This window comes from Pinus tabuliformis, chromosome Q, assembly GCF_031772625.1.
Source record: "Pinus tabuliformis cultivar Carrire ecotype Pingquan chromosome Q, CPIR1, whole genome shotgun sequence".
Taxonomy (NCBI): Eukaryota; Viridiplantae; Streptophyta; class Pinopsida; order Pinales; family Pinaceae; genus Pinus; species Pinus tabuliformis.
In genome coordinates, this window is record NC_142296.1 from 439,997,926 (window position 1) to 440,023,385 (window position 25,460).

At 37.8% G+C, this 25,460-nt stretch overlaps 1 protein-coding gene across 3 annotated transcripts in view; it reads right to left on the bottom strand.

The window, feature by feature from the left end:
* LOC149220105 (uncharacterized) overlaps window positions 1–25,460 on the bottom strand; it is a 520,911-nt gene that overhangs the window by 331,322 nt on the left and 164,129 nt on the right. For all 3 annotated transcript variants that reach the window (XM_089382729.1, XM_089382728.1, XM_089382730.1), the window contains one exon: window positions 9,857–9,933. In XM_089382729.1, coding sequence (XP_089238855.1) covers window positions 9,857–9,933 — 77 coding nt within the window. The remainder of the gene's footprint in view (window positions 1–9,856; window positions 9,934–25,460) is intronic.

Below are 25,460 nucleotides of genomic sequence, written 5' to 3' on the forward strand. Positions count from 1 at the left end.
ATTCAATTGAGTTTCTCTTGTGAATAGGCCTAGAAACAACTTCTTTATCTTATAATTGATTGTATATTCTTGTGATTCCTCATATATCGGGACTCCTCCCATCGGTTAAATTTTGTAAAGAGCAGGGAGCCTTAATTGAGGTGACAGTGGGCTATTGCTCCATTGTTGCCCCCTAGGACCCCTGCTAGTTTGAGCAGTAATAGAACCCAAGTGCAAAAATCCAATTCCCTATCTCATTTTTTTTTAAGGTCCCTCAACTGCTCCAGTTATAGAATAGTATGGATTCCTTTTGAGAAGAGTCAATTGTTTGTTCTTTGGCCCAAGGAAGCATTGCGACCCAAAAAACCAATTGTTGCTAAGTTATTTAGGGTATTTTCTAAGGCCTTCTCCCAACCATCCATATTTTAGTCCAACAATGGTGACAATACTCTACATAAGGTTGGCATCCCTCATCCACTCAATGGGACAAATCATAAACATTGTACTCTCTTACTCTCGACATACAAGTTACAGGAGTATACATTATTTTATGGACTCCATACAATAGTGATGGCTACTGACACAACTCATACCTACCTTAGCTAACACATTTTGACTGTCAACAATAATGCATAGCAATAAACCTTGCTTAGATGATCAGTTGACTCAGCCCTTACAAGTCACACTCATAAATTACACAAATGTTTAAATGCAGACTCACCAATTCATAACAACTACAGTAGCATATAGAAGTTTGACCTTATAGTTTCTTTTACAATCTTAGCATAGGTACAAATCCATGATTGAAGTTCAATCCACACTTATGACTACATACACTCTCAATAGCAGCGCACTCTCAAGTTTCAACATAGTCAACCATGGATGGCATCACAATCAGGTAGCATTACAGTATTATGACAGTAGCATGCATCTTTGCAATCAAGACATGACACCAATCATCAAACAGGGCCATACACATGGCATCCTTCACTCAGTCATGCACACTTGACACCAACATACATGACCATGAATAGGGACCCAATACTAACTATACATCAACATATACTCTTATCAAAGTCATATGGCAATGGATGTGTTGACCACTGGAGTGGCACGTGATGATTATATGAAGACTCCATGCCCAAGGATGATCCATAGGACACTTGTACCATCGTATATAATCAGTCAACAAAGTTTTTTAACTCTACTTCTATCTTCTCATCATCTTTCTTGTACCCAAATTCCACACCCTGCGGAGAATTGTAATAAGTGATACTAGTAATGATGAGTTTTTGAGTCTGTAACAACCCTAGGATGTTGGGACTCGATCAGCGAATGAGTACACCTTGGAGTGTTTTCTTTATCCGATTAATTATCCATTCTTTTTCAGAGGCGGATAATTTTCTAGGTTTTTTCACTCACTTTTTACCCCAAAGTCAGGGTGACGGTTTGAAGGTTGAACCCCTAACACATTTTAGTGTCTAGAGTCGATGTATATTACCATACTAGATCACACAAAAACTTTCGTGGAATTTGGCTAGGTATAAGTAATATTTTTTAATAATTAAAAATTTCCCGCAAAACGGGATTTATTAATTATTTTCTATGTAATGATGTAAATAAGTGGCCTTAGGAAATATCTGGGGTGTGTGACTACTTAAAATTCATCCTCAGAGACCCAAAATTATCCTAGGACCCACTTTGAGGGTCAAAAATACTTATAGACCCTCAGAAGCCGATTTTCCTAATGACAGTGGAAAAAAAATGAGAAAATTCAATAATTGGAAAATTTTCTAAATTTTTCTAAAGTCAAAGAAAGTCAACCAAATGAAATGGCAGTCAAATATGATGTGGTAATTATGTGGGGCCCACCACATGAAGCCACAACTCAAGTCAAAAGCATAAGTCATAGTCAAAGTTCCAAGTCAAATGGTCCAACCATGAGTTCATAAGGCACAACGAAAAAGTTTTTTAACATGTTGAAAATATACGGTGCACATTAAAAGTTTAAAGGGGGCCAAAATATATGACATGGCAGCCACATGAGGCCCACAAGTAGTGGGGGACAAATCAGCCAAGTCATCAATTAGTGTTGGAGGTCCATGAATTATTTAAAAGGGTTCAAAAAATCATTTTTAAAATGTAACGGATTTGGAAAAGTTTAAGTGGGGACAGAACTGCCACATGGGACAGTTCTCTTCCACTTATCTCCCACTAACAGCCAATAAAAAAGCTAGATATGCAGATCTGTTTGGGAGTTAACACAGCAGTCAACGCTGCCAGCCCACATGAGGATATACGCACAACAATTAAGGTTACACGCGGGCAGCCACACGCAGTTCATTACAACACTCTACAGGCAGTTATATGTTGATGATAACACACAGATTTCTACACATGGCCAGCAAGAGGATATGCTGATCCTCACAAGGAATACACACAGCAGATCTGAAGATATTCGATGGACAGTCAAGCAGTCAAGGCTGCCACCTACAACAGTCAAGCAGCCACTTGGAAATTCGTTGGAGCATTGAGATCTTCACCATTGCTACACTTGTCATTGGAATTTTCCTTGGGATCATCTTCCATTTTCTTATTTAAATGAGCTTTGGCTCTCATCTTTGTATCTTTAGAATGAGCTGTTGGGCTTGCGGAGACTCTGCTGGATTTTGTATTCATCTTTCATATAATAAAAGAGACTTTGGGGTACTATTGTGTTGGTGTTCTCCTTCCATTTCTTGAGGTGATGTTATTTCAATTTTTGTGCTTTACATTCTACATGTATGTTGGATTATGCTAGTTATCATTTTGCCACTTGTTTGGATTAACATATGCAAGCTATCTTGTATGGTTTTTGGGTTAGAGAAATACTCTAGGAAGAGGAGCACTAGAAGATTTTTGGTGAAATCTCTAGCCTTCTCCTCCATTGTATAATCTAATCCCTTATGATTGCTGACATATTTTTCCAAGTGTGTAGAGATCCTTAGATTTGGTTGAAGAATTTACTTGGGCGTGGGGTAGCTCTCCAATAGACGAACTAACTCCCAAGATCAAGAATAGAAGGACCCGATCGGTTTGCCTCAAAGATCTCATCAAATGATTTTGAAAGAGGGAGTTTCCTTTCCTCTAGCTTATTAAGATCACATAAATTCTATGTTGCGGGGGAGCGCCCCCCCCCCCCCCCCACCCCTTCGCTCCCGCTCCCAATCCGCGCTCCGGGCGGGAGCGACTCGGGAGCGCGCTCCTTAAAAAAATTTTCGCTCCCTGCCTTTTCTGGAGCGTTTTGCCTTTTTGCATTTTTTTTTTTGTAGTAATGTTCAAAATGCAATTTTTTTTTAAAGAAACAAATAGTTTTTGAGTGGGGCAGCTTAATGATCAAGTCTAGGCCCTAGTATTGATATGTTATTCATGGTAATGTTAAATTCTTAAAGTAAAAGGATGAAAATGAAGATTAAGGAGAATGTCACTTTCTTTTACTTAATCTTCATTTTCATCCTTTTACTTAAATTTTTAACATTACCATGAAATGACTCAGGATGTTTGAGAGTGGTTTCGTCCTCATTGGATTTCATATGGAGAAAGTAGAATTTTAGATTTCATTCAAAATACAGCAGACTTATCAGTTTTTCAGGATTTCAGGATTGGGGATTGCAATGTTTCCATTGAATTTTGTCATGTATTAGGGTATGGAACTCGTATTTAATCAAGAGCACCAATCCCTCTACGTACCTTGATGTTAGTGACATTGGTTGTCGAACTCCTCTATCATGACCCTCCTAAAAATGTACACATCACTCAAACAAAATCTTGACTTGACATGCTATGCTTTTTCTATCTTATGTTAATGCTTAGAGGGTGATATTAATGACAAAGATCCCTATACAGATACAAATGTAATGACAAAGATACCTCTGGATATTAATGCTTGGAGGGTGATATTAATGACAAAGATCCTGATTTTGCAACAAGACTAAAAAATTAGACATTTCTCGTGGTGGCAAGAGGCCCAAGCATAAGAAATAGATAATATATTTACTTCTCTTTTCTAGTTTCTAGTAGCTTTTATAACTATTGACTCTTTCATATTTATTATGATATTTGTTTAAACAATATATGACAACTTAAGTTTGAAGTTGGCAATTATAACTCATTAGTAATGAATTATGAATATGATGCTTCATGAAAGTTGAAAGTTGTTTCATTTCATTTCATTTTATAACATTTCATTTCATGTTAGATATTATTTGTTGTAATGGTTACACTTAGCTTACAAGTACAACTTTGGTGATCAATGATGATAAATGTTATATATTGAATTTTGAAAGCTTGAAACTTTAAGATTGATGAATCATGAGACTTAATATGTTGTATGTTACTATGTTACTAACTTGCGGACGTGGTTGATGAAGATTATAACTTCTAGATGATTGTTGTTATATGGTTCAATCTATGTTTTTTTATGTTTTTTTTATATCTAATTCATCATTCTACATGTTTTTGTTGACATATATGTATCAAAAATTAAAAAATATATATATATTTTTAAAAAATCGCTCCAGGATTCGCTCCCAAACCGGGAGCTTTTGAAAATGGTCGCTCCCGCTCCCCGCTCCCAAGTAACATAGCATAAATTTAAATTTAATATTTTTTTTGATCAATATCTTGTGCTTTCAAGGATTTTATTTGTTACCTAGAGCATTGTTTTAACTAGACAAGTATGGAGTTTTACTTGCATGTCTTGATATAGTTCTTGTACACTAATTGTAGATTATCAATTTGACTATTTCATGTTATCTTTGTCTCCATTTCAGGATTGCTTTGCTTTCAATTTTTGAAGCATTCTACTTTTGTTTTAAGAAAAATACAATTTCATTTCTTAAAGAGAAAATACTTGGAAGGCACTAGTTGTTTATATATTTCACGCTTATCTTATGATGGTTATTGCTCATATCAGTTTTTTGCTTATAAATCTTTAAGAAATAATCTATTTAACTCTAACAATTCTCCTAGAAACTCACATCTCTTTTTTTTAACTTAACTTTTCATTAGGGACCAACCCCCTAGCTAACTTAGGAGATAGCTTAAACGGAGAGAGAAGGGATTCAGTGTGACAGCCCCTTCTCTGAGTTCCCTACCACCAACCACACCTTGTGAGGTTGAAAGCTTTTCTCACTAACTTGTAGGTAGGTGTAGGCTGCAGGGTCAACAGGATGATTGTAGTACAAGCATAGTGAAGTACCTCAACAACACAATGACCATTTTGTCTCCAACAGAAATTAGTCTACACTTCAGCTACAACAACGACAAATTCGGCCCTCTTTAGATCAAGAATTTAACTCAGCGAATGGACAAACTTGTTCTTCAATGCCAATAAAGCCTTCAATATGTTAGTTTTTGATAGCATCGAAAGTGCTCTAGCCTTGAAAATTGGTGGAGGGTAAGGCACGTGAGTTCTAAAGAACCCAGAAATCGTTTGGTGAAATTCCACTCAGATTGTATTTTATTAAAATAATTAATATTTTTAATGGAGTTCCTACATATAAACTTAGGGAAATTAAAATATTAATGGGTATTAATCAAAATATGGGTGAGAATGATCTAGAAGGCAGATCAAGTCATGTTTTAATCTTAGCCATTGATTAGAGACTTAATCTCGATCGTTGAAGACTCAACAGGAAAAGTATAAAATGGAGGCTTGGGGTTCATTTGAAAATACAAACAGAGAGATTGAGGAAATCGATTCTCTGAGGTGAGAGGTTCTCAGGAGGAAAATCGATTGGGGAGATCTTGCAGCTGAGGGGCAGAGAGAATCCAAAGGAAGGACTTTCCAGAGAATACTGACAGAGAGGCGGAGAGAGCTTGCAGAGAGGTAGCGCAATAGCCGGGAGAGCTGACATTGGGCCAGTCTGGGCCCACGCAACCTTGACGCAGAGCCAGAAGGGCCAATGCAGAGCAGAAAAGTTGTCTGTCACGCAGAAGACAGAACTGTCGGGAACAGTCGAAACTGTCGGCAACTACCGAAACAGTCGGGACAGCTGACGCAGAGGGCAAAAGAGGTGACGCAGAGCATGAAAGGTTGACGCAGGGCCAACGCACAAATAGTCAGGGTTAGCTAGTCTTGTACTGGATCAGCCGGAATTCTACCAAGTGAAGTGAGGTAAAACTCACTCAGATCTTCCGCCAGTATTTTTCTCTGTAAAGGATTGCTAGATGAGCATCCTAGATTTGTATTCTGATATTTCTCATGCATAATAATAAAGCCTCAAAACAGCTACACCGGTTTTCCCACATTGGGTTTTTCCGGGGACTATTGTGTCAAAAAATAAGTGTGTCCTATGTATCTTGCTCTTTGCTCTATTTTTTGTTTCATGAGACCAAATATTTAATTAGTGTAGGCTACAGAAGTAATATGCTTCAATATTCAGAAGAATAACTTGATGAATGTAATTTAAAAATCAAGTAGTTGAAGTAGATTCAGATTTGCTGCAGCAGGGGTTCCTTCGAGTCTAGGAATTTTCACACAATAATCGACACACAACTATGACCTTGACATGCAATTTAAAACCTGGGACTTCCACTTTGGCCTATCAATAAGAATTGAAAAATTAACTCTGCCACACAGTCGTCTGCTATAGGGAATTTGGCCAGGCAAATATGGCTTAATGCGTACTCCAACAGAAGTAGAAGCTTCAGCAATACGATCCTCTGTCACAATGGATTCGACCAGCAAATATGGCTTAAATGAACCCTCCCTTTTGGTAGCAAAAAATGATAAACCTGAGACAATTTGGCCTGATTGTAGCGATGAATATGATCAGATCTGATACAAGGGATTCGACCTTCTGAGGACATAAATTCTCTATGGATTTGACCTTCTTCAAGAATGATTTTTGTCTACAAATAGAATAGGTTCGGCCTTGACACTCAAGAACTCGATCTCTGCCAAGAAATCTGATCTCAACAAGTGAAACTTGGCCCCTAGAGAATTTTAATCACTAGAAACTCAACTCTACTATAAACTCGGTCCTCCAAAGAATTGAGCAATTCAACCTTACAGCAACACAAGGAAGGAATCGGCTCCTTGATAGATAATTTGTTCTCAATAGAAGATCACAATCCAATGGACAAATTGAATCCTCAGATGACAAGACAAACTAAAGAAATCGTCCCTCCAACAATTATGAATTCAGCCTCAATAATCAAATGCAAGAACAATGAGAAAACCTCGACTCACACTCTGGAAATCCACTGAAAATGAACACATCCTTTACCAAAGATAACCCTTAGATCTAAAGCAACTCAGTCTTCACACATTGAGATAATTTCGGCTTCATGTAATGTAAGAGCTCAGCTTCTGGAATATAAGAAATTGACCTCTAAATAATGATCAGAAATTTGACCTTCCAAGAGAGGTAATTCAACCTCCTAGATAATGCAACTCGTCCCTCTGAATCAATGGTTCTCAAGCTCAATAACTTGGAATTTGTCCTTCTTCAAAGAATGATTCAATCTGCAAATAATAGGTTCAATCCTCCTTAAATAACATAAAGTCGATCCTCGAGGAAGCTGAGATCCCTAACTAAATATCTTACACAAAAATTTGGCAAGTGTACTCTCAAATATGTAGGGGTGTCTCAGGCCTATCATCAACAAAACTAGGCCTCTATTGCTGAGCCTCCACTAATATGCTTCTCGGCCTTCTCATTGAAACAAGATATTTGCCTCAATGAGAAGATATTCTTGACCTTCCTGAAGAAAACATGATCCAAATGGAAGATACTTGGTCTGCTAAATAACGGAACTAAACCTCCAAAATAGAAAGACTCGTCCTGCCATCAAATGGCACTAAGTCCCTAATAATTTTATCCTCACGGCCCTCAATGAAGATGTACTCTCAGCCTGCAACAATAGTGACTCTCGAGACAATAGTGAACCTCATAGAGACAAGGTTGGTGCCTTGGAAGATAGGGTTGGAGCCCTAGAGGATAGGAGTCATCAAGAAGACCAGGTTCGAGTCTGTACCAAAGATAGGGTTGGAGCCCTAGAGGTTGGTGCCTCAAAGTGACAAGGTTGGAGCCTTGGGAAGTCCAAGTCGATGCTTGGCAAACTACAGGTTGGAGACTGGGAGATTGAAGATTGGTGTCTTCATCTAAGGTTGGAGCCCTACACAATATTGTATTGAATTTATCGTAAAGAAGAGATTAATAAAAGTATTTATTCTTATTGTTCATTTTGTGTTCTAACTATAAGTGACCTAACTGGTAAAAATAACAATTGAAAGAAATATTGATTCACCCCCCCCCAGTATTTCCAACAGGTCTCTGACCTAAATCCTGGTCTCTCTATTGTGTATGCTTTTCTTCTACTGTTCCTTACTATTTTGCTACATTGTTGATGTTAATGTCCTCTCTACATAATTGCTAATGATGATATGATGTTATGGGTTAAATGTAATGTGAAAATGTTGAAAAGTTTTAAAAATGCAATTATCTACAACAAAGAACTATCTAGCCCTAAAATGAACAGGTTATAGGACCGAATTTTAATTGGGGCATCCTTTGGGTTGATGTTGGAGCTCGTTTAGCCTTAATTCGTCTTTGTTGATCCTTTGTAGTCAAAATATATCACTTTGGATGGTTGAGTTTGTTGGAAATTTAACTAGTTTCGAACTTCATAATTGTTATTGTACTCATTTCAATATGTATATCATATGTAACGAACAAAAGAAGAAAGAAAAGTTATTATTTTAAGCATGGGTTTCATGCTTTTTATTGATGGTCTTCTAGGTAAAAGCATGTTCTTCATGCTTCTAGGGTTTGTTAGATCATAGGATTTATTGTCATGAGTCAAGAGAGTCAACATCATGATTATAAGACCCTTCTAGGCAAGATGTACCTTGTAAAATAATTTATTTTGAGTCTAGAAAGTCCTGGAAACCTCCAAAGTACAAGTCGGCCCTGGCAGCTACAAGTCGGCCTAAAGGAGGGGATTTGACCCCTTGGAAAGGCTATAAATACAGACAACTTCGACCTCATTAGTCACTCATTCGATTCTCTCTCATAAGAAGTTCGATCTGAAGTTGGGAGCTAGAAGAAAGGAAGAGCGAAGGTCTAGAAGGCAAGGAGAATTCAAGAAGAAGAAGAAAATATTGTTTTTGGGCTCTATCTCTCTCACACATGCAAAAACTAGGGTTTCTACAGCTTCAAGGAAGGCTGAAATTGTAGGTCTGAATTGCAGGAGATCAAGTTGTAGGATCAAGTTGTTGGAAGAGCGAATATTCTGATTTGACTTCATTGACCTTGGAAAGACATTATCTTGCTCAAAGGAGGATCTCTTGAAGAACTGTCTTGTGCCAGAATTAGGGTTTCTGCAGTAGCTACAAGATCGAAGTTGCAAGGTTGAAGTTGGGGTCGAAGTTGTAGCTAAAAGCTAGTTGAACCAAGATCAAACCTTATTGATCTAATCCTATTGGAAGGGCTTTTGGAGGGTTGACTTGGTGCTTGGAATTTCCCAAATCCCAAGGAATAGTAAAGACTATATAAGGACCTTTTCTTCTTGATCAAACTACATCTTTAGATTATATTATATAAAATGTATAATATGCATTGTACAAAAAATCTATGAATCTGTGTTGTATTAATATTTAATGCCCAAAAAATACCCAAAAAGGCACATGTTCGAAATTTTTCATTACAAAAGTGAAATCAACAACCCTTTGAATTTATCATACAACCAACTTGCATATCAAGTTGTATCCATGCTCCTCATTTATTAAGATGGTCATTGCTATGATCAAGTAGACTTTTTTGTAAAACACAAAAAATAGACGAATAAATGCACTATTGAGAAAGGAAAATAATTACATATGTGATCATACCTCACCAACATTACTCATTGCATAAAAAATAGTTCCTCCAATAACAAGAATGTCACCTAGAATTGGTTCGCTTCCACCTGCACATCATTCAACTCAAATTTGTCAGACATGTATTCGTCAAAAACTTGGTTTCCCTTTGACTCAACAAGACTCATTGACTCCATAAATACAAAGAAACTCAAAATACAATAAATTTTGTTCACAAATAATATATTAATGCGATTTCCAATCCATATATATCTATCTATATATATATATATATATATATATATATATATATATATATATATATATATAGATATATATATATATATATAATGTGTGCAATTCATAAAATCATCTCATAAAACTCAAAACTGTCAGACATGTATTCGTCAAAAACTTGGTTTCCCTTTGACTCAACAAGACTCGTTGACTCCATAAATACAAAGAAACTCAAAATACAATAAATTTTGTTCACAAAAAATATATTAATGCTATTTCCAATCCATATATATATAATGTGTGCAATTCATAAAACCATCTCATAAAATATGATAATAAAACATTTGACACTCATTTCTTTTGGCAAGACAATGAATTGAAAGATGATTACACAATCAAATTGACAAATAATATCAAGTTCAACAAATTATTAATAAAAAGGTCAATTAGATAACGTGTACTATAATTCAAAAATCAAAATAAACAATGTCTCCTAGTCCTATCTTGAGTTTCATGCATGAATATGAGGACACGTAGAATAAGGCTTGAGGAGCTAGTGCCAACATTGCTAGATTAAAGCACACCTATGATGTAGGTGTATTTGGTGTTTGCATTTGAGATAATTGCATACTAGAGAGGTCAAAAGTCTATTTGTTAGGCCAACTCAAATCATTAGTAGGGGAATTTATTAATAAAAAATCAATTACATAACTCATAACATATCTAGAAAATCAAAGTAAGCAATATCTCTTAGTCCCATCTTGAGTGTCATGCAAGATAACGAGGACACCTAGAATAAGTCTTTGAGGACCTAGTGCCAACATCATTAGACTAAAGCAATGATTATGATGTAGGTGCATTTGGTGTTTGCATTTGAATTAATAGCACACTAGAGAGATTTTGAGTCTCTTTTTCAAACTAACTAAAATTATTACCAGGAGAATTGCCTTCCAAGACCCATTCAAAGTCTAGATCAATTTTATCCAATATAATAGGATCAAGATCCTTTGGCTGCAGATGTTTTGTGAGCAACCGAATGTTGTATCAAATGAACACCAACTTCTCCAATTGCTCATGTTGCAACCTATTGTGCATCTTGGTGTGCATGTCCTCAAATACTAACCAATTGTGCTCACAACCTGAATTGTTGTAGGGATGACTAAGAATTATAATGGAAAATTATTGTAGTTTTGGTGTCTCAAAGCCACAATCTGACCACCAATGTGTTGTTATTAAAAAAAAGGCAAATATTACAAGTTTTGCAATGCCAATCTTGAAAAAGAAAAATGGGATGTTATAATGTAACAATTTACAAATTGAATCTTACCTAGCATTTTCTTCTCACTAAGACATCGAATTGAACTAAATCCAACCAAATCAGATGATTCCTTGCACAAAACTCGCTACATATTGATCTTTTCTTGAATGTCTTAATGCAAGTACATCTTCCCAATGCAAACCATCACACCTATCATCACCACAAGATCTTTTCAAATTTTCAACCCCTTATAATAAAATATGCTCGAATTGAAATATCCTCCAATGACATGTATGTAGCTTCCTATCCCACCAATAATCAATAATTGCCCAAAAGAGGTGATATTTAGATGAATCCCCCTTATATAAAATCTTGATGGAGTCTTTAGCATTGTACATGCATTCATAAATGTATTCCATTAGCAGTTTGTCTTTGTCCCCAATGATGCTCGTTACCAACCAATGTGGGTGATCCCTAGGAGAAATGTGAAAAATCCTTGAAATGCAACAACTAGAATTAATTCTCCTAACTGCTTAGCAGTTTATTAATTTTCTGAATTAATATCGAATTAATCACACTACAATTTCTTCACCAAATTAAATAAACGTTGCGGAAAATAAAATGTTGGAACTGGAAATGCTAGCACACACACACAAAATTACCAATTATTTTTGGACAAATGTCCCCAGAAAAACCCAATGTGGGAAAACCAGTGCAGCATCTAAAGTTTTATTATTATGCAGCAGTGAATTCTGAGTACAATAAATTTGGATGCCCAACTACCTATCCAATCTGAGAGAAATACTGGAAAAATCATCTGAGGGAATTTACCCTCGTCTCCAAGCAATCCCAGCTCATACTGACAACTATAAAGAAAGTTGTCTAAACCCTCTCCGAAGGCTGTACATTACCTCTACACAGCCTACCACACGCTTAGCCTAGAACTGATGCTAATCAAGTCGTCCTACTTGCTGTTGACTGGGGAAGTGTCTCTCCTGCCTACTGGAAAATCCTCCCCGCCATCGGAAACTAAAACAACCCCACTCCTGCTAAATCTAACTACCTTATTAAGGCGCTACGAAATCCCTGCGTAGCCTCCTAGAGAAATAATTCAGCCTCCTCTCTTGCCTCTCCAAAACTGGAAAATCTTCCTCTAGATCACCCTCTCTAGCCTTGTATCCTCTCTCTGGCTCGAACTTTGCTATTGGCTAGCTTCTACTACCCAAGGAACTCGCACTGTTGGCTCTCTTTTGCGTTGTATATTTCTCCATCTACCCATCGACATCTTTGTATAATATCTAGTTAGGACTCCAATGGCCAAGATTAAACTTAATCGATTGCTAAGGTCATCTCTAAGTCGATCTGTGTGAACTTCTAAAGAATTCTCACCTTTCTCAATTAATACTATTTAACCAGTTTTCCTAAGTTAGACTTAGGAAAAATTTAAATGATAGTCAATTAATTTAATTGAGTTATCTCTAGGTGGAATTTCATGTGAAAAATCGCAAACTCAATTCCTATTGCAGCAACTGGAAATAATTCTCCTAATTGTTAAATTAATTCTTAACAATTTACTTACTATTTGCAACAACAAATACTGAATCAATCACACTGCAACCTACACAAATAAACTACGGAAGAAATAAACATTGGAAGAAATGCTAGCACACACACATAAAATGATAGTTATTTTTGGCCCAATGTCCCCAGAAAAACCCAATTCGGGAAAACTAGTGCAGCAGCTGAGGGTTTTATTATTATGCAGCAGTGAAATAATTTGAGTATAACTGGATGCCGAAACTGGAAATCCTACAAAGAAATACTGGCAAGAAATTCTAGCGAGGAGAAATTCCTCACTCCATAGGCAAATCTGAGCACTGACCTCAACTCAAATTGAGTCGTCCAAAGTGCCTTTGCACAGTCACTGCGTCACCATAGCGTAGTTGCTTCTACTCTCAGCTTGGAACAACTTCTCCTCAAGCCGTTTGACCAACTGTTGTCTAGGAAAATGTCTCTCCTGGCCTCTATAACCTTTGCCCAACTTTTGGCACTAAAACTCAGCTTCTCCCCAACAATTCGACTTTGCCTCTAGAGGTTACTGCCTTGCTCTGTGTCAACCTCACTGTGGCTTCTCTACCTCTCTGCAAATGCACTCACCAGAACTGGAATCCTTTCTTCGGCTTCACTGTCCCTGCCCCTCTCATTGCTTCGATTTCTCTAGCTCTCTCTCCAGCAATTTAATGTTGCTACTCAGGAAATCGATCTGCTCATGAAATTGAACTGCACAAGTTGTTTCTCCAAGCCCCATCGACTTCTTCTTATAATCCTGTGTTGAGACTTCAATGGCCAAGATTAGATCTTAATCGATAGCTAAGATTAACTTGAAGTCGATCCGTGTGAGTTTCTAGAACATTCACGCCATAACTTATTTAATTATGATTAATTAGTCATATTCCCTAAGTTTAGACTTAGGAAATATTTAAAAAACTGAATAATAATCTAATTAAGTCATTTCTAGGTGGAATTTCCATAAACGATTTCTGGGTTTTGGAAATCTCATGTATTCTAGCCTCTCCACAAAATTTCAAGGCTAGAACACATCCGATTCTACAAAAACTAACACTCCCTCTTAGCAAGGAATGTGTTCTAGTGTTGTTGTCCCCTGTAGCAACACCCTGTCTCTGCATCATCTCCTGTCACGCTATTGATGTTTGGCTGCACCAACTACTGTGCAACTCTAGTATCTGTTGCATATGTATTGTTGCTGACCCGTCCATACTGCTGCCAACACTGCATCTGCACTGCAACTCCCTCTCATTTGTTGTTGTTGCAACTGAAAAGCATCCAAAATACTGAATCAATTGTGTTCAGTATGATGCATCTGTCTCTCGAGTCTCTAATTGCTACTAGTATCTGTGTTGTCACTGAGGCATCTGCGCTGCTACAGACTCTGCACCGTGCCAACTGCACTGCTGCCAATTCTACACTGCACTCCCCAGCATCTAACTACAACTAGACTTTGCATATGTCACTCTAGCATCTGACTGCATCTATTGCCATTGATCCATCCTGCTACTGAAATATTGTCAGCGCCCGTAGCAAGGTATTGATTCAATAGGTGGATATCCTCAAGAATCCTGCCCATCTGGCACACTGGGGCTACAGCAGCAAGTCACCCCGCCTCACTCCTGGGGGTATGTCAGCAAACATGGGGAAGTCTTCTTCCAACTTGGAGGACAGGCTATCGATCTCTGTTGATGTTGCTTGCTTCTCCTCCTTGTCCTTGCGAAAATTCCTGAATCTAACACATCAGAAACCCCTACTGCATTTTCAAGTTTACTATCTCCTACTTGGTCTTTGCATTAACAAGTTATTTAAGTGCATAAATATCGAAGTAAACACAAATGCAGCATTCACAAATATATAGATCAACAACTGAAATAAACTAAAACAACACAAGGGACAACGTTATTTTTGGACAATCGTCCCCGGAAAAACCCAATGCGGGAAAACCAATGCAGCATATAGAGGGTTTTATTATTAAGCAGATTCTGAATACAACTAGGGTGCCAGAAATGCCTCACCCTTCAGAGAATATCCATGGCAGAAATACCTCTACTTGGACACAGATATTCCAGTTGATCAGCAACCGGATGAATGATCCCACAGCAACTCCGGCTATTCCTTGTGCTGGACAGCGAAAGCTGCTCCACGCACTCTCTGGAACTGCGTCACCCTCTCTAGCTTTGCGTAAGCCAATCAACTCTCAGTTTGTCCCACTGAATCACCTCAGCGCAGCCTCTAAAGCCCTTTGCGTCAACTGCGTCAGCTCCTTTGGCCCTCTACGTCCTCTACACTGGCCTCCTTAGCCTCTGTGTCAATCCTTGTTGCCTCTGCATCAGCGTTCCTAGGCTTTGCGCTGCCTCTTCTGGCACTCTGTTGCCTCTCTGATATGTATTCCTCGACCTCCTGCCGAGCTGCCCCTCATTGCAACTGATCACTTGTTTGATTTCCTCAGCAAACCTCGCCCCAAAAAATCGAACTAACTGATCTCTCTTGGTGTCTTGGTGTATCTCCAACTAACCCTCAAGCCTCCTCTTCTACTTTTCCTATTGAGATTAAGTCCCTAATCAACGACTAAGATTAGATCTGGCTTGATCCTCGTTATTTAGAACTTTCTCACTCATATTATATTAATACACATTAATATTTTAATTTTCCTAAGTTTAGACTTAGGGTCTCATTAAAAATATTAATTATTTTAATATCTCTCCATTCGGGCGGAATTTCCCCAAACAATTATTGGGTCTTGGAGATCTCATGTGCCATAGCCTCTCCGCCAATTTTCATGGCTAGATCACATTCGATGCTGCCAAAAATCAACACTCCCTCTTAGCGAGGAATGTGCTCTAGTAATGCTTCACCATAGAAACGTCACACTAATCCTCCACATCAATACCTATGTTGACGCTTGGCATGCTGCCTCACACCCTCTGCACTATTGCTTTTTGTACTGTTACCCATGACACTGCCACTGCTACATCTGTATTGCAGCTCCCTTTCAACATCCTGCATCATGTTGCCCATAGCACTGCCACTGCTAACTGTTGCACTACAACCCAGTTACTGAAAAGTAGGTAACTGACTTCCCCAAATACTGACATCCTGATCAGTCTGGAAGCCTCATGATGCTGAAGCTACCTTTGTTGCCACTGCGTTGCTACAACACATTTGTAACTCTCGCACTACTGCAACCTCTGTTGCACTACTACAGACTTCTACACTCTAGCACTGCCTTGTCACTCCATCACACCTTGCTCCACCCAACACCTGTCATCATGCTACTATCATTAAGGGTTCCCGTAGCCGAATGTGATCCAAGAGTTTGGGAACCTCAAGGATCCTTCCCTCACATGTAGTCCTCCTGACTACAACTCAATGTCACCCCACCTCTTCTCTAGAGGTTCATGAGCACTCATGGCACAATCGTCATCAGTCTCGACATCCTTCTCCGCCTTAGTTGGAGCTGCCTTTGAGTCGGAAGCTTCTCCCTTGCCTTTCTTCCTAGGGTACAGAGATGCATAATGTCCTAGTTCCCCACGGTTGAAGCACTTGACCTTGGAGATCTCCTTCTTCTTCCTCTTCTCTTGATGTCCCGTAGATGCTAGAGTCGCATCCTCCTCCTCCTCTTTCTTGACTCGAACTCCCTTACCACTACTCCCCACCTTGGTCATCCTCCTGATCTCTTCCTGTCGAAGAGCTTCCCACATCTCCTCCCAGTTGGGGAGAGTCATTCTGCCCAAGATGCTTTGGACAAATGTCTCCCAATCCTCAGAGACTGCATTCAAAGTAGTAGTGACCATAAACTCTGGATCTGGTGTAAACCCTGTTGACCACTACGTGTCAACTACCCATAGCAGTACACCCCCTTTTCTTTGCAAAAAAGGTAGCGCTTGATCGACATGTCCGTGCCATTCGACAGTCATCGACAGCTTGATCAATCTATGTTGTAAACCCAATCTGCATGTATAAATTGTAAATAATCTTAGCAGATACGAGTCATGTATTAAATTGCCTAGGTGGACCTAATTTTCTAAGTGATAATCTACGTTCCGGAAGGTTTTTCGTCTCACCGATCCATGATCAGCAGAGTTTTCCTTCAGCCTAACCCCAAAGCCGGAATGGATTTTGTCATTAGAATCTTAGGAGAATCCTAATGTGTTAATCTGCTAGATTATAGTTGTGTCGCAGAACTAGGTGGTTTATGAGGGTCTATGTCAAATGGGTTTTCCCCCTTTGGGATGTAAAGTTGTAAAAGTCATGATGTAAAGTATCTTGAGGGTTAAGAAATGTTTTAATCCCCTCATAAGTCCTAAGTCCCAAGTCCTAGGTGATTTTTTCCAAAAGCTAAGTTCGAGGATCCATTTAAAATAAATTTAAAAAATAAAAAAAAAAAATAAAATAAAATAAAAAATAATAAAAATAAAAATAAAATAAAAAATTTAAAAATAAAAAATAAAAATAAAAATAATTAAAAAAAATAAAAATATAAAAATATAAAGTAAAAAACCTAAAAATAATAAAATAATAATATTTTGAGTAAATAAATTTTTTAATACATTAAAAAATTCGATGGATGAGATTAAGAGATATCTTGATCCTCATCGACGGTCGAGATCATTTTGACGTGAATCACTCGAACTAGCTGTTGGGAATTTTTCCTTTAAATAGGGTGCTAGGGGTCATTTGAGATCATTCGATCTGTGAGTCTTGTGCTGAAGAAGCTCTCTTGTAATCTGTTTCTGGTGCTAATAAAGAAAGACTTTGGGGTTGAAATCTTGCTGGTGTTACTCTCTGGAAGTGCTGTGAGCTATTTTATTTTCTGCATATTTTAATTTTCAGCCATTAGTAACAGCTTTTTTGAAGAGTATTGTTGAGCATAGGTATCTTGTTCACTTGCTAGGGTTTGAATGGTATTAGATTTTCTGAAGTAATGGCAGGTATCTCCATTGCTTTTGAGATCTAGTACTGCTTTTTCTCTCTTTATTGATGGTTGAAGTGAGCTGTGCAGGAAACCCTTATCAGAGAAAACCAGCGGGCGTTTGGGGAAGTTCTCGGCTGAACCAGCCAACTCCCGCAAGCATTTTCTTGCAGAGCCCAGCTAGTTTTGATCCTGGGTTTATCATTTAGTTTATTTTTCTGAATTGCATGAGAGATTTTCTGAAGTTTTTCATAGTAAATCTGGAATTTTCGATAATATTACCACTGATTATCATTGATAAATGTGGCTGTTAAAGAGTCAAAAGTTGTAAATTGTTTAGCTGATCTAGGGTTTAAATTTTGTTTTATACATAGATTTCATTAGGGTTTTCCTTTCTTCTGCAGGTTACAGGTGCTGGTTATTGAGAAATTTTTGGTGTTTTCATCAATAAAATATGAAGCAAGGAAAGCTTAAAATTTTTTCTTCAAGGGTTTCTGAGTTGTTGTTCTGCAAGCGTGCCGAATCTTTCAGCAAACCTGCAATCAGCAGCAAAGCACCTTTTCCCTTGCCCTCCTCACGTGGTGCTCCCAATCACTGCCTATCCGGGCTACCTACGCCTTCCCCTTACTCCAGCTCCTTGGCTTGCAGTTCTTTTTCCTCCCTCAACTGCATTCTCATTTGCAGATCCAGCCTACCCACGCTGCCTCCAAACACTGTCCACGCTAATCACTGCGTATTTCTCTTTTTTCTCACGCCATCCCTTCACACAGTTTATCCTGCGGTTTTCTTTGCTCATTGCTTGATCTTCTCCAGTCTCCACGCACCTGCAAAATTTTCACATCTTTTGGCTGTCCACCTGCAAAACACGTAAGGTAAACAATGAACTGTATGCGTGGGTAAAGAAATCACGTTTTACTGTTACGGACCAAGCAATCGTCACAACGTGGGCGTCAGGGAAGTCTCTCAGTTTCAAATACGATCCTGGGTTTAAGATCTGCGCCATTAAAAAACACTCCAACCTGCAAGCGTTCTCTGTCCGCCATCAAAGAAATCTGCAGAACACACTAAAAGAGTTCGCGTTTTCGTTTATGCACGGGCCAGGTGATATTTTTTGTGGTGTTACGCTGCATGCTCACCTATCCGCTTGATCTCCAAACTGCAAGCGTATCTACAACCTACAACCACCTGCAAAGACTGCCTGCGTGCTGCGTCCCATCTGCGTTCTCTTTCCAGTCGTCAAACCTGCAGCTGCACATTCGGTTGAGCGTAGGTATTTTATTAGGCGTATGGTAAGTCGTTGGCAAATTCTTTTTTTAGATTTCATTTAAATTAGATTTAGAATCTTGTTTAAGTTTTGGGTAACGTGGGTCTTGTTAATTCTTTTTTTTTAGAACTTCATAAAATTTTTAGATTTGGTTTATAATTAGATTATTTTTAGTTTTAAAATTTTTAAGTTAATTAGATTTCAATTTAAATTTTTGTTTTGTTTTATTTATAATTCATAAAATTTTATTTTTAGGACTTTGGTTAGCATTTTAGTTCAGGTTATATTTTAGATTTTAGTTTAGATTTAATTTTTGTTTATTCAGGTTTTAATTTTGCACATTTAGAATTTTAAATGAAAAGAGTTTATTTTTATATTTTATAAATATAAAAAAATCAAATAAAAATATATATATATATAAAAAGGCAAAAAAGGATTTTCTTTTCTTTTAGTTTAGATCTTAATATTTAGATTTTTTAAATTAAAGTTTCATTTAGTCTTTAATTTTCATTTGAAAAACATAAAAATATTTTGGGAAATTTTTTCCAGTTTCAGTCTTGGCTTGGAAATTTTTTAAGGTTTCATCTTTTACGCTGAGGCTAAAATTTTGATGTGGGAATAAATGTTTAAATATGATTTAATGTTCATCTGAAGATTAACTGCATGAATATGATATCTGGTTAATATTACGTGGTTGTGTATCAAGCTTTATCTTTCGAAGTTTTAAAATTGCTAGATCATCGTTAAAGCATTGTGAATTTACTGGATATCTTGCATCGTTCAAGTTATTTGATGGTAATTGATTGCTGTACACGGTTTACATTTCTGCAACATCTAGTAAGTAATCGTTTAAACATCAAGTCCGTAAGGCACTGGTCCATTAAATTAATAAAATCAATTTAGTGCTTGTTCCTTCATGTCTCCCAATCCAACTGGTTCATAGTTGGGCGTCCATTTCCCTATAGGATCTACCCCCCTTAGCCGCGGGAGACAGGCTTAAATGGAGAGATCGGGGATAAGGGTGACAGCCCCCGGTCTGAGCGTTGTCGTAACAATTTGTGTGACAACATTTTTTGGCGCCGTTGCCGGGGATAGAGTTTTTCTGTCCTTGGTTCTTTCATTTCGAGCTTTTTCGTGTTTCACTTCTTGTTCAGGTGGCGACTCCACTTCATATATTATATTCAAGAGTGTATACTAGAAGACATCCAAGCAGTCTGTGCAATCCTACTCCTGATCCTGAAAAGGTCCTCAGGGTCCGATTACACAAACTCTCTTCTCGTACACTTCTTGTTAACCTTGGACAAGAAGCCCTCTCTGATATTCATTTGCTTTTTAAAGGTCAAGTTAGGCACAACATCATGGATATGTATGCCCCTTGCATTTTTTCTAACATTCCAAGGTATCCCAATGCTATTCCATAAGTTGGGATAGATAAATTGCCTAACTTTCAGGGAGATAATGCTATTAGTGCAAATTCGCATCTACGAGACTTTAGTATATGGATGGCTAAATATGCAAGGTCTCCTGATTTCGATCATGAAGATGTTAGAATTACTCTTTTCATTTTAACCTTGGGGGGTGATGCTCATGAATGGTTTACTGAAAAACCCCAGAATTCATTTGATTCCTTAGAATCGATCACTAATGCATTTAAAGAAAAATATGGAGATACGAGAGAAGGAAGACACCTCGTAAAAGCTATTAGCCTAATAAAAAAGAGAGAGGATGAAACTGTTGAAGAATTTAATAAAAGGTTTAATGGTATTGTTAGAGAATTACCTCAAGACTATAAACCTACAGACAAAACTCTCCAAGATTTTTACATTGATGCCTTTAGTCCTGAGCCATCGTATGAATTAAGCCGTGCTAAACTTAATGATTATAGAGATTGCCAAGCCTTAGCTATAGAGCTTGAAAAGGACAAGGCCGCATCTGGGAAGTCTGAGATCCCAGGTTTCGATAGGGCTGCTACGAAACTAAAGGAACCTAAAGGAAAAGCAGTTCAAGAACCTGAAAGTGAGCTTATTCTCAAATTGCTTCAAAAAATTGAAACTATGGAAATTAATCATAATAAGGAGATAACCACTTTGCAGAATAGGTTGATCCAAATGGAAAGAGCGCAAATGTAGAATTTTCAACCTCGAAATAATAATAATAGAAATAACAATTGGCAAAGGAAGGGTCAATCTAGTGAGCAGAGACCTCCTAATCTGCTAACTAATTTGGTTGATAATGCTCCTCCTTGTTGTCGGGTTTGTGATGCTCTTCATGAAGAGGCCACTTGTCCCATCGTTAGAAGAATTTTAGATAATGGAATGTTTGGAACAGGTGATCAAATAAATGTAGTAGGCAGCAAGTTTCCTCTGTCTATGGATGATTGGATAGAGGTCAAGGAAAAAAGTCGTGATGTTGTGAATCCTTCATCAGCTTTTAGTATAAATAACCTTGAAAATGAAGATGATATTTTGGCTAGGTTATATGGTGAAAAACCCTCTCCCGAGCAAATCTTGGAAATTGCTAGAGATAAGGGTTTGACCTATCAGAGAAGGGATAAAGATCAAAGCGGGAATCAAATTCCCCCTCGAACTTTTAAACCTGGTGTAAACCCTGGAATAGATGTCGATTTGGGAAGTTGGTTTAACAATGCAAAAATCTGGGTTCCTGTCTCCGAGATTGCTAAAATCCCTTCCCAAAGAGACAAGTTACTAAAAGCGATTCAAGGTCCTCAAGTCAATACTTCTCAACAGAAGACTCGGGAAGTTGACTATCATGATGCTCCCATATATCTGCAAAGCTTAGATGCTGATAACAAAGATCACCAGCCTTTCTTTATCACCTTATTAGTTGATGGGTATAAATTGAATAATTGCATGTTGGATTCTGGTGCATCAGCTTGTGTTATGACTAAAAGGGTCATGGAACAGCTTAACTTAAGAGTTTCTAGACCCTACTATAACATATGCGCCATGGATTCTAAGAAAATCGAAGTACATGGTTTAATCAAAGATTTGCAAGTTCATCTTTCAATTTACCTAGACATCATGGTTGTCATGGATATTGTTGTTGTGGATGTGCCTGATGCCTGGGGTATGTTGTTATCTAGAAAGTGGGCCTCTGATCTAGGAGGAAGTATTCAAATGAATTGGTCATATGCTATGATTCCTTCTCCTAGGGGTGATGGTTTTGTAAGACTAAATAGAGAGCCCGAAAGAAAATTTCATGTTGAAGATCCTAAGAGACCTCACAACGAAATAATCAAAGAGCAATCTGACATTGGGAACTATGCCATCATGTCTAATTTTATAATTCTTCCCGATGATAAGATTTGGGATCTCAAGGGTAAAGTTTGGTATATGTACTTCGATGGTGCATCGTCTAGGCATGGTAAAGGTGTTGGAATAGTGCTTAAATCTCCCCTTGGTCACATTTTCAAGTTTGCCTATCAATTAGAATTTGAAGCAACCAACAATGTCGCTGAATATGAGGCTATATTGTTGGGGCTTGAGTTGGCCAAGTCTTTGAAGGTTAAATTGCTTAGCATTAAGGGGGATTCTGATTTAGTTATCATGCAGCTTAAAAATAAATTCACATGCAGAAATCAAAGATTAAGAAATTATCGAAATGCTGTGTGGGATACTATGGAGCATTTTGATGCCCTTGACCTCGAAGCAATTCCAAGAGAGCAAAATAGTTTGGCTGATGAACTTGCCGTAGCTGCTACCACTTTCCAGTTATCTGATGAGTTAATTAAAGATAAGATCAAAATGGAAGTAATATTCAAACCATCTGTTCCAGATAACTCAGAGCATTGGCAGGTCTTCAATGATGAAAAGCAAGTCATTCATTTTCTTAATAGTTTGGATGAGTTTGAGGATTTCCGGATAGTTTCTGAGGAGGATGGATCTTTAAATCATGAGCATATCATAAATCCTACTCCTAGGAATGTGGTTGCCTTAGAGCAACATTTTGATCGGCATGATGCCACGAAGTTGAGAGAAGAAAATAAGATGGACCCAGGCAAATATCTCGAGATAAATATTGGTACTTCTGAAAACCCAAAGATCGTTAAAATTGGTAGAGGTACTAGTGTGGAGGAAAGAAAAAGGTTAACTGATTTACTTCACGAATATCGAGATATTTTAGCTTTTTCTTATGATGAATTAAAGGGCTATGGATTATGCCTTCAAAGGGTTAATCGGGAAATTTATTGAAATTTACCAAGATGATCTTACTGTTTTCTCTAAAGATGGTATCAATCATGTAAATCATCTTAGGCAGGTTTTCGATAGATGTAGAGAATACGGGATTTCTTTGAATCCAGTTAAGTCTGCTTTTGGAGTAACGGAAGGGAAATTACTCGGCCATATCATTTCTAAGGAAGGAATCAAGATTGATCCTGAAAGAATTGAAGCAATCCAAAAGATTCCTCTCCCTCATAATCTTAAATCCCTTCAGTCTTTCCTAGGAAAGATAAATTTTATTAGAAGGTTTATTCCAAATTACGCAGAAATAGCTAAGCCTATTCAAAATCTTCTAAAGAAAGATGCAAAATTTGTTTGGCAAGAAGACGGCAAAAAGGCTTTCCAAGAAATCAAATGTGCTATCGCAAGAGCTCCTGTCTTAGTTAGTCCCGATTATTCCAAGGATTTCATGATTTTTTCTTTCGCTTCCAAAGATACCATTGCTAGTGTCCCGCTTCAAAAGAATAAAGATGGTCACAAGCAGCCTATTGCTTTCATGAGTAGAGCACTTCAAAACTCTGAATTGAAGTACAATACCATGGAAAAGCAGGCTTATGCCCTGGTCAAGTCTCTTAAGCACTTTAAAACTTATGTGGGTTATTCTAAAATCATTGCTTTTGTCCCACATTCTGTTGTTAAGGATATATTAACTCAAACTGATTGCTTAGGGACTCGCGCTAGGTGGGTTACTAAAATACAAGAGTATGATTTAGAAATCAGACCCACCAAGTTGGTCAAAGGCCAAGGTTTACCTCGGATGTTAACTGAAGGTAACAAAAGGACTCTTGGTTTGTTCTGTCTTAGCGATCTATCTTCGCCGGAGCTGCAAAGATTAGCAAAGCATGAGTGGTACAAGGACATAGTTTATTACTTGATGAATCTTGCATGTCCTAACCATTTAGTTGCTCATAAGAGAACGGCTCTTAGACTAAAAGCCACTAAGTATTGCCTTATGAAGGATGGCCTTGGGTGGAGAAATCCTGAGGGCATAGTGCTTAGGTGTGTTGATGACGTTGAGTCCAAGAAATTAATCTCTGAGTTTCATTCAAGATTTTGTGGTGGTCATTATGCTGCTAGAACTACCGCCCACAAAATCCTGAGAGCTGGCTATTATTGGCCTTCAATTTTTTCTGATGTGCACAAGTTTGTTAGAGCCTGTCAAGCCTGTCAACTATTCACTAGGAAACAGAAGCTTGTTGCCCTGCCTCTACAACCTGTCATTGTAGAGGCACCTTTTCAGCATTGGGGTCTGGACTTCATAGGGAAGTTCCATGAAAATTCTAGCAATGGCTACTCATGGATTTTAACTGCTACGGATTATTTTACTAAATGGGTTGAAGCCATTCCTGCTAAGAATGCCACTGAAAAGGTTATTATGGATTTCATTGAAAATAACATCATTACTAGATTTGGTGTCCCCGCTAAGATCACTACTGACAATGCCAAAGTTTTTAGTTCCTTAGAGTTTTCATCTTTTTATTTCAAGTATGGCATTGTCTTATCTCATTCGTCAAATTACTATCCTCAGGGTAATGGCCTGGCTGAATCAAGTAACAAGAATCTCATAACCATTATCAAGAAGATAGTAGGAGATAATAAGAGATCATGGGACAGCAAAATTAAGTATGCTTTATGGGCAGATAGAATCACTAAGAAGAAAGCTACTGGTAAATCTCCCTTTGAATTAGTTTATGGCTTGGATATAACGTTACCTATGCACCTCAAATTGCTAGCTTATCAGCTCCTCCAGAATTTTTCTACTAATAAAGATGTTGTTCAGAATAGAATAGATCAGATTGTGGAGTTAGATGAAACTCGTAGGACAGCTTTTGATGCTATATGTAAAAATCAATCTAACATTAAGAAAAGCTTTGATAAAGTCTCTCGATCTAGATCTTTGCAGGTGGGAGATATCGTATTGCTTTGGGACCGCAAGAATGAGAAACCAGGAAAACATAAGAAGTTTGACAGTTTGTGGCTGGGACCTTACAACATTCGAGATATAGCTGGACCAAACTCATTCCACTTGAGCAGACTGGATGGCGAACCACTTGATCTACCGGCGAATGGCCAGATGCTCAAGCTGTTCTTCAAATATGATATCTGATGCCATAGGGCATCCTTTGTATTGTATTTCTATCCCTACTCCTTGTCAT